Here is a 17,609-nt window from a genome sequence, read left to right on the forward strand (position 1 = left end):
CTGCTCTTCCATCACGGATATAAGTTGCCCGCGCGCGGTTCCTTCTATGGTGCACCTCGGCGCGCCGAAGAGAGCTATCGTCGGGCGAGAAGATATAAAAGCGGACACCGTTCGTTCCCACCCGAGGCCCACCCTCTCGTCTATGCATGCATGTATGCATACGAGGCAGTGACGGCGACGACGTGAAAGGCAAGAAAAAACAAAATAAAACGAAATGCAGAAAGACCAAAAGACCTCGGTGTCGTCTGCTACGTTGGCTGGCGCTAAGCCTAACTCCCCCCATGCACTCCACGACGTAGACGGTAGATGTCGTCTGCATAGTCGAGAAGGGGGCTTCTACCGCCTTCTCGACGACGGCCGTAGTGTGGTCGTTCTTTTTTGTCTCTATTATTCATCGCTTCCAGAGGAGATGACTTGCGCGACGCTCTGAACCGACCGCAAGCGCCCGCCCAGTTCTTCTTATCCCGTACGCATTCTCCTCTATGCGTTTCTATATCCTTTCGGCTTCGCCTGGCCATTTCTTTCGGAACGGCATGTTTCGAGCGGAGGTATACACACAGACGCTGTAAGCCGCCGAACGTAGAAAAGAATTTGAGCGAGTGGTTTCTCTCTTGTATGGGTTCTTCTTTGCATAAAAAAGCCTCGGCCGGGGGGGTTATAGTCTCACGAACGCACGCGCGGCTACGTGCTTGTGAGACTATAACAGGCGCAGTATAGTGTCGGTATGCGCCGAGGACGCGCGTCAGGAAATAGGTCCGCGTTCGTCCGCATAAGTCAACCAATTGCAAGTCACCTCACGCTGGCGAACTTTCTTTTTTGACGTTTTCCACAAAAGTGTTTCATTTGTACGCTGATTTCGCGCGTAGACAATACATTCGCATTTCACTGCTTCAAATTTACCCGGATGAAGGTCGGGAGAAGGGTAATGCCGGTTTCACACGGGCATGTAGAGATTACGCTTAAACGTGAGCCATCCATAGTTCACGTTCGACCTAGTCATCTTCAATTTTGTTTTAAATGCACTGGAGTAAATTCCACAGTGCATTGCGAACGCCTTCAACAGAGGATTTCGAGCTCGTGTCACGGATTTTTTATTGTCGTCTGCTCATCTACTGAACAGCATACGGTGTGGGATTGAAGGGATGGATACCTACGTTGCGTCACGAAAGAATTCGGTGCATCAGTCGCGCCTTCTCTCTCCTAATTGACAGAAGCCACTTCTGCGCCTTTCCAGCGCTGCATACTTCTTTAGTGTGGAGGCGTATAATATTTGCGCCTCTGCCGCTTGTTTCGGCGAATCTAGGAGATAGAGAGACATACATAAAAAAGCCAAAGTAATGTGAATACCTCAAGACGGCAGCAGACGACGCTATACGCTTTGCAGACGACATGCGTCAGGAGGGATAAGACGCGGCTGCGGCCTCGAATCGGCGGGGGGCCCGTAGGCGCCGCCGCGCGTGAAGAAACAAATAGAGTGTGCGAATGACATAACGCCTCTTTCGCATCAATACTTCGCTGCCGCTGCGGCTGTCGAGGAAAAAATGGCGCGGCCGCAAAGTGCTTCCTGAAGGATGAGGAAATGCGTTGTAGGATGTACGCAATATGTGTGTTCCTTGCACGTTCGACGCTGCAGCGCCGATAACGCGCTTCACTTCGCGTTCCGGAGAACAAATGTGATGTTTCCAGGAACAGTTCGGAGAAAAAAGCTAAAGGGAACTGTGGGGGAGTCGATAGCCAAAATAAACGACTCTCTATGACGTCTATGACATCCTTCCGCGAAAACGGTGCTGGTTTGTGGAAGCTAGAGCTGGTTTCAGCAAATCAGGAGGCTGGCCTTCTCGAAGAATTTAGTCAGTGCACAAAAGTCGCTTTTCCATGAAGGATTCTTACACTTTTTTTTCTTCCAACAATTGTCCATACGATATACCGCCGTGGCGGCGAGCTTTAATAGACCCTCAACAAACGTTGTCCAATCTTATTACGTCACACAGAGAGCTGGGGCGCGAACTTGAGGACGGCGTCGACACCAGCACTTCGTCGGAGTATCAGTATACGAACGAGCTATAGTCTTTCACGATGACATAATCGTTTATAATTTTAATTTCACTTCATTGTGTAGTAGGGTGTAAATAGGCTCCTTCCTGCTTCTTATCCTCTCTCCCTGTCCTTTCTCTCCCCTATTCCTCCTTCCCAACCCTGCTGACTTCCGGTCAGGTATGTCGAGCAGAGGTAGCTAGACAGTTTCACCGCGGTCAACAGAAACTACTCTCTTTCCTTCTTTTCCTTCATATATATAGTAGAAACAAAACAACCGCCAACGCACATATTATTTTGCAGCCACCGCTGCACCGACGCCACCTGGAGGCGCCCGGGAACATCCGAGGCCTCCGCTCCACGGACCAGCGGTGACGAACACCACCTCGCACCCGCAGCAACTGGGACCGCGAGACCGCCCGACTGCGGCGCCGAACCTCGACGTCCCCAACATCCACAGGTAAGCGCGGGTGTTTATCTGTTTGTTTAATGCTGCCAGCATTCGCATGTAAACTCCAGTGCAGGGAGCAAAAACCTCCGTGACGGAGCCCTGCCCCTTTGACGTCTCACCGCTTAAAACCACAACGTCGCCTGTTCGAGTCCATAAAGTCGAAGTTAAAAAGAAAGAACCAGTGTGCTTACTGTGCAATGCTAAAAGGACTCCAGGAAGTTGGATCAACATGAATCCCTGAACTGCGGCAGGTTTTCATAAAGCCCACATGTTGCGTAACTCGAAACGCAAGGATGTGCCGAATCCATTGTAATACGCAGCTGTGTTTAAACGTGTAATATTGCATTCGTTGTTTGTACTCCCCCTTACTCGTGTAATGGATCTTAGAGGTCATTTAATTTATGAATAACTGATGGTGATTATCAGTTAGTCACGTAATCCTAATATTAACTACCAAAAACTGTCGCCAGGTATTGTCAAGAAACCTTTCCGAGTATCAGTGCATGGTTTTCATTTTTTGCACCTCTCCCCCGCGTTATGTAATGCGCGGTGAATGACCCTTAACTTATAAGTAACTGATGATTATCATATTATGAATCAATCAGACTAAGCTAGCAGACGGACGTCTTAAGACGTGCGATGATAAGATATAAAGGCCTGCTCAGTCGCTAAGAATGCAAGCAACACCTTCTCTTGTGTTGCGGTCGCAGGTCCAAGCAGGACGGGTACGCCCCTGCGGCTACGTCGAGGCGCCCAGCGCCGAGTACGACGACTCCCACCACGACGACCTCGACGACGACCACCACGACGTCGACACCACCGCCGACGACGCCTCGTCCTACGTCGACCACGGCGTCGCCGCCGATGCGACCCGACGTCGGGGGAGAAGACCTGAGGCCCGTGCCAGACATGCGCGACTTCAACAGGAACCGGTACCCGACGCCGGACTCGAGGCCGCCCTGGCACGAACTCACTCCGTTCGCCACGGGAGAGCCAGGTGAGAATTTCCGGCTGCGCATGTTGGGAAGGACAACTTGTTTGGACATACGATAGCCTAATAGCTATTAAATATAGTTATTAGGGCGCCCCCGGCTATTAAGAATCCGAGCGGAGACAACGCAGGGACTTTGTTACAACAGGCTGCTTGTTTTCTCGGTTGCAGAGCTGTTAGGCTTAGGTAGCAGTTTTATCGGTGTCGTGACGCTACGCCAACTGTCGGATATATCCTGAGATAGCAGTTTATCAAACTGAAGTTTAGGTTAATCGTATCAGAGCTTCAGACACGCTTTGACATAGGCTCTGACCCTTTCGTGCAATTTACGAGTCGGGACTTGACGCTGATATAACAGATTCCTTCTCCCTGCCCCGTACTCTTTGACATAACACTGGTAGCGTGAGTGACCGTTAATAGAGAGTTTTAGATTAGGGGGACGCAAGCGTTGGGGCCCGCTAGCGCTTGGGGCCACGGTACTGCGCATGCGCAGTACTGTATCCCCTAGCACTAGGGGGCCCCAACGCTTGCGTCGCCCTAATCTAAAACTCTCTAATATCCGCCGATCGGGCGTCGCATTAACACTTGCACGAGAAGATACCCGGCCGACTAGATTTGTTCGACGGATGCGACTTCAAGTTTTTCATGCAAGCCGCGGTCGCGGAGCAGTATATTCTAGCTTATGTGACACGTCTTGGAAGACTAAGTTTGGGCTTGTTGGTGTTCCATTTTATTCATTCTGTTAGCGAAAAAAAAGAGAAAACGTTTGAATAGACGCCATATATTGTCACAACAACGACCTTCCACGACGTCACAAGAACCATCCCTCTCTCGTTCGTCCGGCCAGAATAGCCAGTCTACGCGTGTACGAGACCACTTCGACGCGGAAGTCTCGTGCGAATCTGTAGATCGGACGCCGCGATACCGACAGGTTTCAAAGACTTGTGACAGGATCGCCCGCTGTTTTCCGCATATATATTGACGCCCCCTGAGCGTTATGAGAAAGAGAGAGAGAGCGAGAAAGACCGAACACACAAGGCACGCACGCACGCACGCACAGATCACAGGACAAACGAACGACTTCTCTTCACGAAGCGTATCCCCGGTGGCAGGTCCGATACAAATCGGGCGCCTCGCTCTACCTTCCTACAAAGACACGGCCGTGTTGTTCCGACCGGCGAAGAGGAGAAACTCGATTAGGAAAACAGCGGAGCGGGGGATAAGAGTAACGGACGTCGCCGAGAAGATAAGAAGCCTCTCCTTCACCCATCGCGTTTCAAGACAAAGCCGCTCCGTGTTTGAAGACTTCTGTCTGAACTCCCGTTCGCAATGCAAGCGGGGGCGCCCACTGAGTTGCGACCGATCGCCGCTATAGAGCGAAGTTGAGGGGGGAGGGGGGGTGGTGGAGGAAGAGTAACAGCAACATGTCGTGTAGTGTGTATATCCGTATCGCGCCTCGAACGCGCGGCGGGTCGTTTTCGCAGATTCGTATCTCTCGAAATGCATACATGGCGGGCGAGAGTAAAGGTGCGGCAGGGGGGCCGCACACTTTTGGGCTGGGAGGGACTTTCACAAATCGCTTATGCGCGCGGAGAGGCGTATGGGTTTTTTGTTTTTCAATTTTTAGACAAAAGGAAGAAGAAAGAAACAAGGGCGAAACGTGGGTGAGGCGGGAGGGAGGTGGCGCGCGCCGGTACGTGCGTTCGGAAAAACGTACGCGGCGTCATTATATACGCTATATGAGGCGCTGCGGTGGGGCGTTGTTGGCGGAGAGAGGGTATGAGGGAGCCCAACGAAGCTTCCTCGGCATTGTAGCCGAACAACGGATCGGCGCTCCGCGCCGCTTCTTCCTGGGCCGTTATCGCGTCATCGGATCTCTTCCGCTGCTGCCTCGCTTCCCCCTCCCTCGCTTCGGAGAAGGGAGGGGGAAGAGAGAGCTCCGGTTATAACAAACGCAGGCACAGACGCAACGCTAGTTCGCCCCACGCCGCGGTCCAGGGGCACCTCTTGTTCCAGAGGTACTCCGATAAGCGCTCCGGCTCGCGACATCGGTCCACTGCACGCAACGATGGCCGGCATGCAGTGAGACTGCGGATATCTGTCCGCGAGTTGTATCTGTATGCCGCTCTAGCACCGGCTTCGATCTGTTTTTCAGTCCGGCCGGTCAGTCAGTCCGTTGGGAGATGCACGCCCAGACCGGTACCGAAATCTGGTAGAGCCTGATATATTCGCCGTCACCCATTGTGTCTGGACCCATCCGAGCTTCGTTTGTTTCCCGAATTTAGTAATTCGCCGTGTCGGGACTCCCGCGTGTTCACTTTCCGTTTTTGTCGGCCCGGCTTCCGGCGAGGAAGACCATGAGGCCTCGTCTACAGTCGACGTGACGTGTATAAAACGAGGTCGTTGTCTGGCTCCTTACGTCTGGCCGGACTTGCGCGCCGCCACAGAACACACGACGCTCTAGGGGTGCCTATATGCAAGCTCTATAGATGTGCATGACGGCTGGTAAAACAGACTACTCTGTGAAACAGACGACACTATGCAACAGACGACGCTGTGAAACAGACGACGCTGTGAAACAGACGATGCTGTGAAACAGACGACGCTGTGAAACAGACAGAGCACATACAGGACATTGCGATTTATAAACACACACAAAATGCACACGGGGATATTTTGTAACTGTCACCTGTCGGCAAAAGCGAGAGACCCTGATGACAGTTGTGATCCTGACGCCGATATTTAACGGACGAAAACACTATAACGTCATTTCTTCTCAACGCGGCTGACGCGACACGTTGTAGACAGCAAAATTTCGGGACAGTCACAGGCAGCAGGTCCTGTTCTGTTAGACAATCAGCTCACAGCTTCCACTCCGACATGATCGAAGGACTGTAGGCTTCATTCGTTTCTTCCAGTCGTCATTTTCTTTCTTTCTTTTTCGGTATCTGGCTTTGGGCACCGTCGTTGCTTCTCTCATTGCTCGTCGTTAAACGACTTGAAAGTGCTCTCCCTCCCGCCGTCCATCCCCTCCCATACTCCACCACGCGCACGTGAAAATGCATCCAGCGAGGACCGTTAGAGGGCGTCGCAAATGGGATGAAGCCGGGAGCGAACAGAGAGACGCGACGTGAGTGAAATAAGGGTGGGTGGCGCTATACCGCTTGGTGCGCAGCACCTCGGGCCTGATGAAGAAACAAGAGGATAGAGGAAGAAGAGGCGGGCGGCGCATTAAAACGAGATTGCGAGCGCATTGTTTCTGGGCACCAGAGTGCCGGCGCAGCCCCGTCGCCCCAAGGCTAAACACCCTCGCCCTCCTTTCGGTCGCCCCTAGCGCGCGACGTTCCCGTTTCGCGACGAGATTGTCGTCAAATGGGCGACGGTTTGGAAGCGGGGGAAGATGAGGAAAAAGCCGAACCGGTGGGCCCGAAGCCGCGCGAAGCCGAGGAAAGACAAAAAAGAAAGCGGGAATGGTGCGAGGCAACGGAAAAGGGGGGAAGGAGGGGTCGCTAGGGGATGGTGCCCCGTAAGTGTCTCTTCTACGCACATTTTCAACCGAGCCGAGCGGAGGCGGCGTCTCTGCTCAACGCATGAGAGACAGAAGAGAGAGAGAGAGGAGGAAGTGAGTGAGTTAAGCGCCACGCTATATAGCTCGTCGTCACGCTCATTGTCGGCGCTCATTATTTATGCGATGCGCGCCTTCCCTCGTTTGTTCCTTATGTTCCCTTTTTTTTCCCCCTTGAGGCAAAGACACTCTGAGGATCCCACAGCACAAACGTTGATAGCTTTCAGCTAGAAAAAAAGAGCGGAACACGCTCGGGGCGCAAAAAGAGAGAAAGAGTGAAGTCCTCTGAACGCTTTAGTGTTCGTTCGGCGCTATACTCTATAGCACACAGCAAACGCTCATACGCCCCGCGGCCAGATTGGCGCTCAGAGCCCTCTTCGCCATGGCCTGGTTCGCGCGTTCGGCCCGGCGCTTACGCTTTCACCGTGTCCAGAACGTTGGGGAGTTAACAGCCTGTGATCTCCCACTCACCTACATCGGGAAAACTTGGCCATTCCTCAGATTTTTTGTAGCGCGAGAAAGCCCCGTTAGATAGCGCTGGTAGCTAATTGGTGAAACACGCCAGCCGGGGCAGAATAAAAAAAAATCATGAAAGATTGGGTGAAGGGCGACACATTTACAAGTGTGAGAAGGAAATAGACGTTACATGTTCCATTTTTCATTCTGTCGACGCACCAGTACAAAGCGGAAGTATCTATCTATCTATCTATCTATCTATCTATCTATCTATCTATCTATCTATCTATCTATCTATCTATCTATCTATCTATCTATCTATCTAATCTTAGATTTTGAGACCTCGTTGACGCCGGCATTGCCGCATATGCAATGCGCTCCCGCTCCCTCAGAAGTTCTGTATAACACTGACGTTCTTTGTCTATCCAAAAATGCGACCGGCGCTGCGCCGTCGTGCTCACTTAAACTCGGAACATGCCGCTCGCTTAGCGTGGGGCGCGCGACGACTGAATCCTTCCAGCGCTCTCTCACAGATAAAAACAAAAACGAAAAAAAAAATCTAAATAGTAACAAAAACGCAATTGAAAGCCGAGCGAACCGGGGACGGTCTCGACTGAAAACTCGCTCACCGTCGCTGTCTCGTTGCCGGAAGAGAATTCGCCGTATGAGCGCGAGCGGCTGGCTCCCCGCTAGCTCATTCTCTCTGCTGCCGAGTTGTCCGCGTCGTCGAGACGTGAAAGGGTTGGCTTTGTTTGAAACCTCTCCTCCCGCACATCCCGGCTCCCGGCTTCTCCAAGCGCGCTCGGCACGCAGTCTTACACAAACTTGAGGGGGGAAGCTGGGAACGCGACCCGTAGGCGGCGCTTTCCTGTCGAGCGCGGCGGTTCTTGTTTGAGAAGCCCGCCCCGTCTAAACATTGTACTAGCGGAAAAAAGTGGGGAAGTAACGACACGATGCGTTAATTTCTAGTACAGTGCATGAGTCCTCTGTTTCTTTCACGTTTTTCTTTCCGCAAGCCATTCGGTGAGTGTCCGTACTTAAATGAGATCGTGGCGCGACATGGGGCGGAAGAATACAGGAGAACGCAGATGCAGGCCTACCGCGTGTAGAACGCAACCGCGCAGGCCTACTGGTTCTAGAACACAATCGAGAGAACGCCGGTCGTAAGTCCGCTTTGGGCCTATGTCATTGTGTTCTAAGACTTTCTCTGTATTCACATTTCGGCGTTTTTAAAGTGTTACACTGTATTTGTAAAAGCGCTACATTCCCATTTGTAAGTGTTTCTAAGTGTTATGAAAAAGTAAGCGTTACGGTCTAAAGGTTCAAGACTGCATCTGTCAGAGGAGGCATGCCAGGAGAACGACATTAGCAATTCAGCGGTATAGGCCCGTGCTTTGTGTCTTGTCATACGTCCACTCGTAATCTCTTCTCACCAAGTGTTAACGAACTCGCCCAAGTCAATGTCTGACGGTTCCGAGCCTCACCGCTGCTTACACATGCCGTGATATATATTATAATATAGCGCTGACCTTCTGAACTGGTCTAGTTTCGTCTATATTATTTATGTTTTGCTATACATTTTCTTCCGTTCATATATAACGAACACGCCAATTGTTTTTATTTTTGCGCGCAGGTGGTGCTGGGGCTGCGATCACGGAGGACCCATCGTTCGAGGCGACCCCTGGCGGCGGCGGTGCCGAGGAGTACTGTGCGCCCACCACTTCCCGGGAGCTCTCGTGGAACTGGACCAGAGCTGGAAACACGGCTGTGCAAAAGTGTCCCGGCGGAGCCACCGGTGAGTAGTGCACTTGCAGACGATGCCGCAGGTTTTTTGAACCTGGGGTGCCCTGCGATGCACAGCGCATAACGCACAGCGCATAACGCATAGTTTGTAGCGCATAGTGCACAGCGCATAACGCATAGTGCATAACGCACAGCGCATAACGCACAGCGCATAACGCACGGCGCTTAACGCATAGCGCTTAACGCATAGCGCTTAACGCATAGCGTATAACGCGTAGTGCATAACGCAGAGTGCATAACGCACAGTGCATAACGCATCAAACGCATAGTGGGAAAGACAAAATACGGAAAAAACAGAACTGGAGAGAACATCCACTTTCCAGAAGCGTTAGCATTCAAGGCCGATCATAGTGCAAACTGACCACCGGTGGAGATTAATATTGAGGCGAAAAAAATGCCGGAATAAGAAGGGCAGCGTCACAGGCATAAGCAATTAACTATACAAGATAAAGGGAATGCAGGATAAATGCTAGATTGTACTGGCTACTATAGTCACGAATATAGCCACGTCACACAGGCTAGTTGACCGTCGCCTAGTAACAGAAAAAGTTAAATGAAAAAAATACAAGTAGCATGATGCAGTTCACATAACCACGCCCAAAGAAATCTGATTTCTTGTTGAGGAACGAAATACATTAACGCTTATACTTGGCGAATCATTGAATATTGACTTATGGGATTACTTATTGATCAGCCGGTCGACGAGCTACGCAGACCAGCCGTACGCGCTTGCCTTCCACTGACGCCAGTCGCGGTGTGTCGAAGCAAAAATTAAGACAGGACTACGATAGGCAGTAAGATAGCAAGGTCGTGCACTCAGCCGTGCTTAAAGGGCCGTGATCGTGCGTGTTTACAATTCACGCTCGAACGGGGAACGCGCAGCGCTCGTTTCCGAGTCACGCAGATACTGTGCCCACTGCTGGCAGAGAGACACAACTGTTTTGATCGTTGCGTTTCAATTTCCGTGCCGTAATTCACAGCGACGTAGGGCGTCGTCCGCCGGACCGCGATTAATACCCGCTAATATGGCGTCGCGAAAGAAAAAAAAAATGCCACGAGTGATTAAAAATGAAATGAGAAGAGCCATAGGGACAGCCGCTGATCCGAAACTATGTAGCATCGGCGCTGGCAAAATTAAAAAAAAAAATAATGGGAACGCACACACGCAGGGAGAGTTAACAAAAGAAAACTACTAGAGAAGATAAAAGAGGGACACGGCGTCGTCCGGTCGCCGGGCCCGGGGAATAAAGGCGCTAATAAAGAGAGATTAATGAAGGCCGATAATGAGCGCAATTATTCGGGAGTCTCGCGAACACTCTGTACGCATACGCGCTCGCTCGCGGTCCTTCCTATATAGTCGCGCGTGCTTTACGCGGCCACGACGAAAGACGTCGGCATTCCTGGCCTGATTAAAAAAAAAAAAAAAATTCTTCCGAGGAAGAGGCCGCGCAGCCCCGAAATGCTTGAATATTTCATTATTCGACGCCGCCGCGGAGGTACCCTCGAACGCTGGCCAGCAGCCCGAGCGCCAGTGACACTAATACCGTACAGTATTGTGTGATATGAAATTCAATAAATTTTTCGTATTGGGGCCCTTTCGGCATAGTAAAGATCCACTAAGGATGCCGGATTCGGTCTCGGGTTCCCCTAAAACGCGACGTCGAAATTATCTCATTGCATGACGTCCCGGCTAGCTGGTGCGATAATATCGGTCGGTCTCTCTGTGAGACGTTTATTGAAGTTCGCAGGAAAACGACCTATATACCTTTACTGTTGCGGTGCAGTGACACTTGGCACAAGGCGTCCAAACGAACGAGCCGATTCGCTTCGTGCATGCCTTCCGCAAGCCTGCACGCAATTAATAGCCGACGATCGAAACGCGGCTATTTCGACGGCCGCGCGCCTGCTTCGTCGTTAGGCTTAGCGCACGTTCGTACACGTCCCTCGTTTCTCGAGTCCTTAATTCCGTAGCCGGCGCGTTGTTTCTTTTTTGCCGCGTTCTTCGAGATCTGCTATAATATTGAGCCTTTCGCCCAATCCCGACTATATAGCGCGCGCCAATCTTCGAAACCGTCGCACACTTCCAGCGTGCGTGGCGGTGCTCGGGGTTGTAAACGCGGCGGTCGGGCGGCCCGTAGTACCGACGAGGGAACGGGAGAACTCTCTCGCAAATTAAGGATAAGTGAATGGCCGCTCGGCTGCTATAGGACGGCGATCAATTTTGAATGGACGACACAACCGGCGTTGTCACGCACTCTTTTTCCTCTGTCTTTTCTGTCTATATAAATATTTTTTCTTGTAGCGGGCATCGAGGTAGGGAGGTAAAGAAAGAAAAAATAAAGGGACCGAAAACTGGTATTCGTTACGACGAGTCCGCCGCTTCTGCAGTGTTTACGCAGAAAATTGCCGTCAATAGAAAAACGGCGGGTGCTTTCGGTGGAAGAGGTCTGGGACTAAAGAGAGTAGCTTGCGCGGAAAATTGCTGTCAACAGAAGAAGGAACGCTACTTAACTGGTTCGGTAAGGGGACAAGATGAATAGTGCGTTCGCGATCGGGCCCCGACAACGCCAGTATATGGAACTCTTATCAGCCGACGGCGCTCGCCTGTCGTGAGTAATTATCGCAGTTATACCGTAAACGGTAGGCGCTCTGAGGAAAAAAGAAAGGACGGGCAAATTGATGTGACCTTCGCAGCTAAAGTGCTTCTGGCATGGAAAAAAAAAGGCAAGAGCTGTAAAACCTGAATGCCCAAGCAGACGACGACGCATGGCAGAAAAACAGACGACATGTAGAAGTGATGTCTGTCGTCTGTAGGTCGTCTGCGTCCCTCGCTGTCTGTGTCGTCGTCTGCTTGCGTATTCAAGTTTCGTAGTGTTGAGCCGACTCGCCCAATCGATGGCCCCCCTCCCCCCCTACCGCAAAAAAAAAAAAAAAAAAAGAAAGTTCAGTGCTTTGCAATACGATTCTGGAGAAGATAGATGTTTTGTTTGGTTAACCGGAAGTTGTGGGTGAGGAGAGAGAAGAGAAAGAGAGAATCGGATTTTCCATGTTTACGGCATTTGCGTTTATGGAATTGCTAGCAAACACGTCCGCCTGTTATGTGGAAGGTCGCCAAATATAAGAAAAACCTCACTTATGTGCTTGATATGACGTCAACATTTTTTTTTACACGGTGGGAAAAAAGAAAAGCGTTTCTAATGTGAATCGTGACGCAGTGAAATATTAATCGGCGGGCGTAATTCATTCCAAATTTAAGCTGCCTGCGAACGCCTTGAATACTAATAAGCTGTTTCCATTTGAAGAGCAGACCCCGTACGCTTACGCGTACACTGTTGGAAGGAACAGCTAATTAGTATTCAAGCCAGTGCAGTTTCAATGTAACTTTCGCTTTATTAACGAAAAAAAAAAAAAGTTTTTTTTTTTTTTTTTTTTTGGGGGGGGGGGGGTCTGGTTGATATGATGCCTTCGGCAGATATGTATTCATGAAAGGTTAGGTAATCTCCAGTCTTTCGTGTTATATTTAAGCCCGTGGTAACGCTGGAATACTAAACAGCCGTTTCCCGTAGCAATGTAAACGACTCAGCACATCTCATTTGCTGATGCTTTGAACGGGCGCACAGCGAAATCAATTAAAAAAAAAAAGGGAAACTTAGAATCGGTCAGCGCTAGCAAGCACAGCCATCAGCGTAGTTCTTCTCTCCCAAGAAAAAAAAAAAAAGCTAAACAAGAACAATGGCAGTATTAAAAGACGCTGTGTTATGCCCCCGTCGGCGCTGACGCATTCGCCTTCTCTCGCGTCGTATTTACGATCGCGTCTCGCGTACGCACTCGCTTTCATTAATTAAGCAAAAAGGCCGCTGCCCGTGCAAGGCAATAAATAAATAAAGAAAAAGAACTGCAAGGAACAGGGGCGCGCGTAAACACACATTCACTCTTTCCCATCGTGTAAACGTCCCGCGGGCATTAACGCTAAAAACAGAACACGAACGAAGCCGGGACAAAACGTTTTCTTAATTGACTCTGCAGAAAACAGCGCGGCAAACAACTGCGTGAGCGCCTTGCAAATAAAGGTCTGTCGTAGGGAAGCGCCCGCGTGTGTGTGTGTGACGACGAAGTGAGATATACCGTATATGACTCAAGCTGGGGCGTTCATCTTAATGTTGTTGTTGTTGTTGTTGTTGTTGTTGTTATTGCCACTGCAGAAATAACGCGGAACTGCGAGGTCGTGGTGGTAGGGTTACCGACGAGGAGTGTGCTTCATATTTACAAAAGGACTCCGTTTAGCTGCCTATATGCTGAGGTCACGTAAACAACAACAACAAAAATCGAATTAACTTGAGGCACCTGACTTGATCGCTGTCAATTTGGGTGTGAAGCGGAAGTTGGCCAGAGTCAACTTTAGTGGGCACCCACAGTTGACTTACCTACTACGCGCCTTGGCAAAGCATCTGTGTTTGCTTGCACCGGATGGATGGATGGATGAGGCTGAACCCTTTAAACCGGGCGGTGGCATACGCCACCTAGCCATGACTATTCACATATTTTGTACTTTGTGGTGGGTGAAATTTCACCCCTGCCTTGATTTTATCCACCAATCAGATAACCTCTGTTTGGTTATTTCTACCCGCTTAAAGTCTATTTTGCCTTCACTGTCCCTAAACCCCAATGCTTTGAAAAAATCAGCCCCGTTGCGATATAGTGGCGCCATCTCGCGTGCACTCGGCGAATGGCGGTTGTATCGCGAGATTTCGGCGCGAACCTTTGCGTCTCTTTCCGCACGAGAGGCTCGTGTATGACGTCTAGCTAAAGACAAGAAGGCGCGAACTTGCTTGCGAACACGGTTTAAACACGCTATGGCAAGTAAAAGGAAGGGAAAGAAAATTGTTTTTCAACTACTCGTACAAAGCTTCACGGAGCATATAACATAGGACCCGTCTTCGCGTTGTTTCCCGGGCCATAATCAACCCTGCATCTTGATCATCTCGTCCGCTCCGTTCAGACGCGACCTCCTTCGGGAGAAGGCGGCGGTTTAAGCCCCCGAACGCCTCAGCGACCGCAGCGTTAGCTCCCATCTTCGACGATAGAACAAGGGAGAAACGCCGAAAAGAAAGGACGCAGTAACAAAGAGTTCGACGAGTTAACGGACGCGAGAGGAGTAATCGCGGCGCGCGTGCGTAATTGATGTCGCGCTAATAATAGACTTTTCTTTTTCTTCCCGTCCGTCGTCACATCGAGGTCCCGCAAGGGGGTGCGCCGTTCGCCAGCAAGTTGCTCACGCCGAAACTCCCCCGAGACGAGAAGACACGTCATTTGTGGCGCGCGCGCGCCCTCTGGCGGTGAAAGCTAGTCATCTTCGGGTGTTCTTTTTCTTCTTTCTTTTTTTTGTAATCGTAGTTGCAAGTTGATCGACCCGCTCTCGGCTTCGCGTTAACCGAGCTGGAAACTTTTGACGGTGCGCCCGAAGTTAACTGGTGCTTATGAACTGTGCGAGTTCGTACGCCGTATTCCTAGCCGCCAGAATATTATGAAGCCCGGCTTAATTGTTTGACGTTTGAGCGTGTCTATGTCTTTCATTACTTGCCAACTATAAAGTAAGTTTGTTGACATTATATTGCTTTATGTTGATTTTATACATGTTTTACCTTCCTCAATTGTGTAAAACGTATGTTTAATTGCACTGCAAGTGCCGTAGCGGCATTACACCCTAAGACATCGCTTTGTACCCAAACCAGCTTTTTTTTTAACGAGTCTCTCGCCATGTTGCGCGTCTAGAAACAATGACGGTGCGTATGCAATGCCTTCTCATTACAGGCTCAATAGTTGTTATTTCTTACTCAATATAAAACGCACTGCAGAAAGCAATTCCGTACTCAGCATAAGCTCAATAGAGAAAGTAACCCCTTACTCAATGCAAGTTTAATATACTCAGCACAGAACTTATTAAGGTCTCGAGATATGTGAATGACGTATTCAAAGACCTCCTGAAGGCTGCAAACAGTGTGATCCCATCGATGTATTATGTAACACAAATGTTCGCGCTGAAGCATTTCTTTTGTAGCTACGCGCAGTTGTCTTACCGTGTTCGCTTCAGTTATGCACAGTTGTCTCACCGTACCCATTTGGGTCCCTTTGCAGGTGTGGCGAAGTGGAAATGCAGTCGCGTGGGTCTTCGTTGGGTCCCGGACAAACCGGACCTTCGCCTCTGCCGATCCCTCTGGGTGGAGAACCTTCGCGAGCGGGTGAGTGCCCCTGGTGACTCAGTTGGTCTTTCCGTCGATGACGTCATCTGTGGTTCCATATGCCTCTTTAAAGGGACAGTAGCGAGGAATGTAAACTTCAGCTGGACTGTTTAAAAGAACTGAGAGCGGAAATGGCAATTCTGCTTCAGCTAGTCTGCAAACAGTTCAGCTTTCTCTCTTAATGCATTTAAGTTCACTCGAGTCGGCTCAGCATTGCATAATTAGCGAATCCTTGCGTCGTTTCGTACGTGTGCGTGAACAGGCAAATCGCAGTTGGCAACCAAGCTTAAGCTACCGCTAACGTAACGTTCGTCTATTTTGGTCTGTCCTAGTTTTAGAACACAACGACACCGATGAAAAAAAAAAATCAGATATGTAGATAAATGCTGCAGTAGCAGACCACAGTCATCACCACGAGCCAGATGGCAGCGTTTCAAGGATCATTTAAACGAAACCACTCGGTGGTTTCCGGGTGCTAATTTGTGCCGCCGTTCCTTCCGTTCTCACCCCAACAGCTGGAGAGCGGCGAGTCGATCATCAGCGTGGCGATCGACCTGTCGCTGATGACGCAGACCAAGTGGCTGTTCAGCCAGGACGTCAAACACATCGCGGCCATTGTGCAGCAGATGCTCTCCAAGGCCGTCAGCAGCATGGAGACATTCCTGGATGCCTGGCACAGGGAGCAGGTCTTCAAGGAACTGCTAGACGTGAGTGTGCTTTGTGTGTCGTGCATATGTCTATAATATATTAGCTTTTTATAGTCGGTGCGCACGCGCATCGCTGTTTATGTAATGACGCGGTGACGTAGATGGGAGCAGCAGCGCCGGTAGCGACATCTCCTGACTCCGTGTTCAGCTACAATTCGTTGAAAACATCACTTCATTCTTTCCTTTTGTTTTGCTTTTCGTTTTCCTCAAGATTCGTAACAAAAGTGATATCCTTGATTAAAAATATGCCCTCGACACTTGCTTCAGTTCGACGTTTTTATTTAAAACGCAGTGATGTTTCATTCAAGTCGGTTCGGTAAAGGCACTTCTGTTTTCACGCCTATTGTAACAGTGTTCAAATCTGAAGTGTTTCCCGTGCTAAGTTTTCTTAGGAATTTCCTTCGCAGCTACATAAGTTACTCACTTCTATTCTGTCATAAAGCTGTATCGGTTTTCTTAGGGTGATTTCCGCACTCCTTTTAAAGAGGCTTGTATTTTAAGCTCTTGGCGAAGCGCGCGGATTGTGAACGTTTCTATCATTGTGGTCGTAACAAGTGACCGATAGAGACGTTCTTTTTCTTTCTTTCAAGTATCCATTTCCGCGCATTTCGATGCAGACGACGCAAGTAGCAATTCGAACGAGAGAGTGGATGAAATACGACAAAATCCCCCGGCCTAGCAGGGATATAATCCTACATTAGCGCCATCTACAAATCATGTGCACCGACGGGAAGTTGAGGAAGCCAGTACCGCGGCTCCCGCTTTCTTCCGCTTCGTTCTTTTTCACCTATTCTTTCGCTTTTATCTTCCCCCCCTTCCCCCCCCCCCTCCACCTTCAGCTATGCGTTGTGAAAATAAGTGTCGCGCAAATAGAGAGCTCGAGCAAACACATAATATAGGTAGTCGCGATAACATTTCGCCACGGTCCAATGGTCCATATCCGGCCGATCCCTGCAGTGATTAGCCACGCAAGGGGTCGCTGTACTCGTCGCCAGCGGACGTGCCAAGAGGTAGTAACGACGTTAAAGGACTGCGCGCTGACAAATCCCTTTTTCCAGGAGAAAACGGCCGTCGGTGGGGTGGGGGTTGGAGGAGACGCGGAGAGGAACACGCTTCGAGTAGCACATTAGGGAGCAACATATTATTTTTGTTTCGTCCCTTTAATCTTGTCTATACGCTAAACTGCGTACGCGTCCCAACTCATAAGGCGCCGAAGTCCTTATCGCCGTCGTTCCCCTCCCCCCTGTGCTCGTAGTCACCACTCAACTCGCGCCTTGCTGTCCCGGCTGCTAACGGGAGTTTATCCCCGCGTGGCGTCCCCGGCTAGCTAGCTGGCCCGACAATCAGCGCCATCTGTATCGGA

At 50.2% G+C, this 17,609-nt stretch overlaps 1 protein-coding gene across 1 annotated transcript in view; it reads left to right on the forward strand.

Moving 5' to 3' along the window:
• Positions 1 to 17,609, forward strand: part of LOC119433519 (latrophilin Cirl-like) — a 290,667-nt gene that overhangs the window by 259,104 nt on the left and 13,954 nt on the right. The window contains 5 exon segments of the mRNA XM_037700760.2: positions 2,338 to 2,494; positions 3,196 to 3,482; positions 9,131 to 9,292; positions 15,436 to 15,539; positions 16,055 to 16,246. Coding sequence (XP_037556688.1) covers positions 2,338 to 2,494; positions 3,196 to 3,482; positions 9,131 to 9,292; positions 15,436 to 15,539; positions 16,055 to 16,246 — 902 coding nt within the window.

The sequence above is a fragment of the Dermacentor silvarum genome, chromosome 11 (genome assembly GCF_013339745.2).
Source record: "Dermacentor silvarum isolate Dsil-2018 chromosome 11, BIME_Dsil_1.4, whole genome shotgun sequence".
Classification (NCBI taxonomy): Eukaryota; Metazoa; Arthropoda; class Arachnida; order Ixodida; family Ixodidae; genus Dermacentor; species Dermacentor silvarum.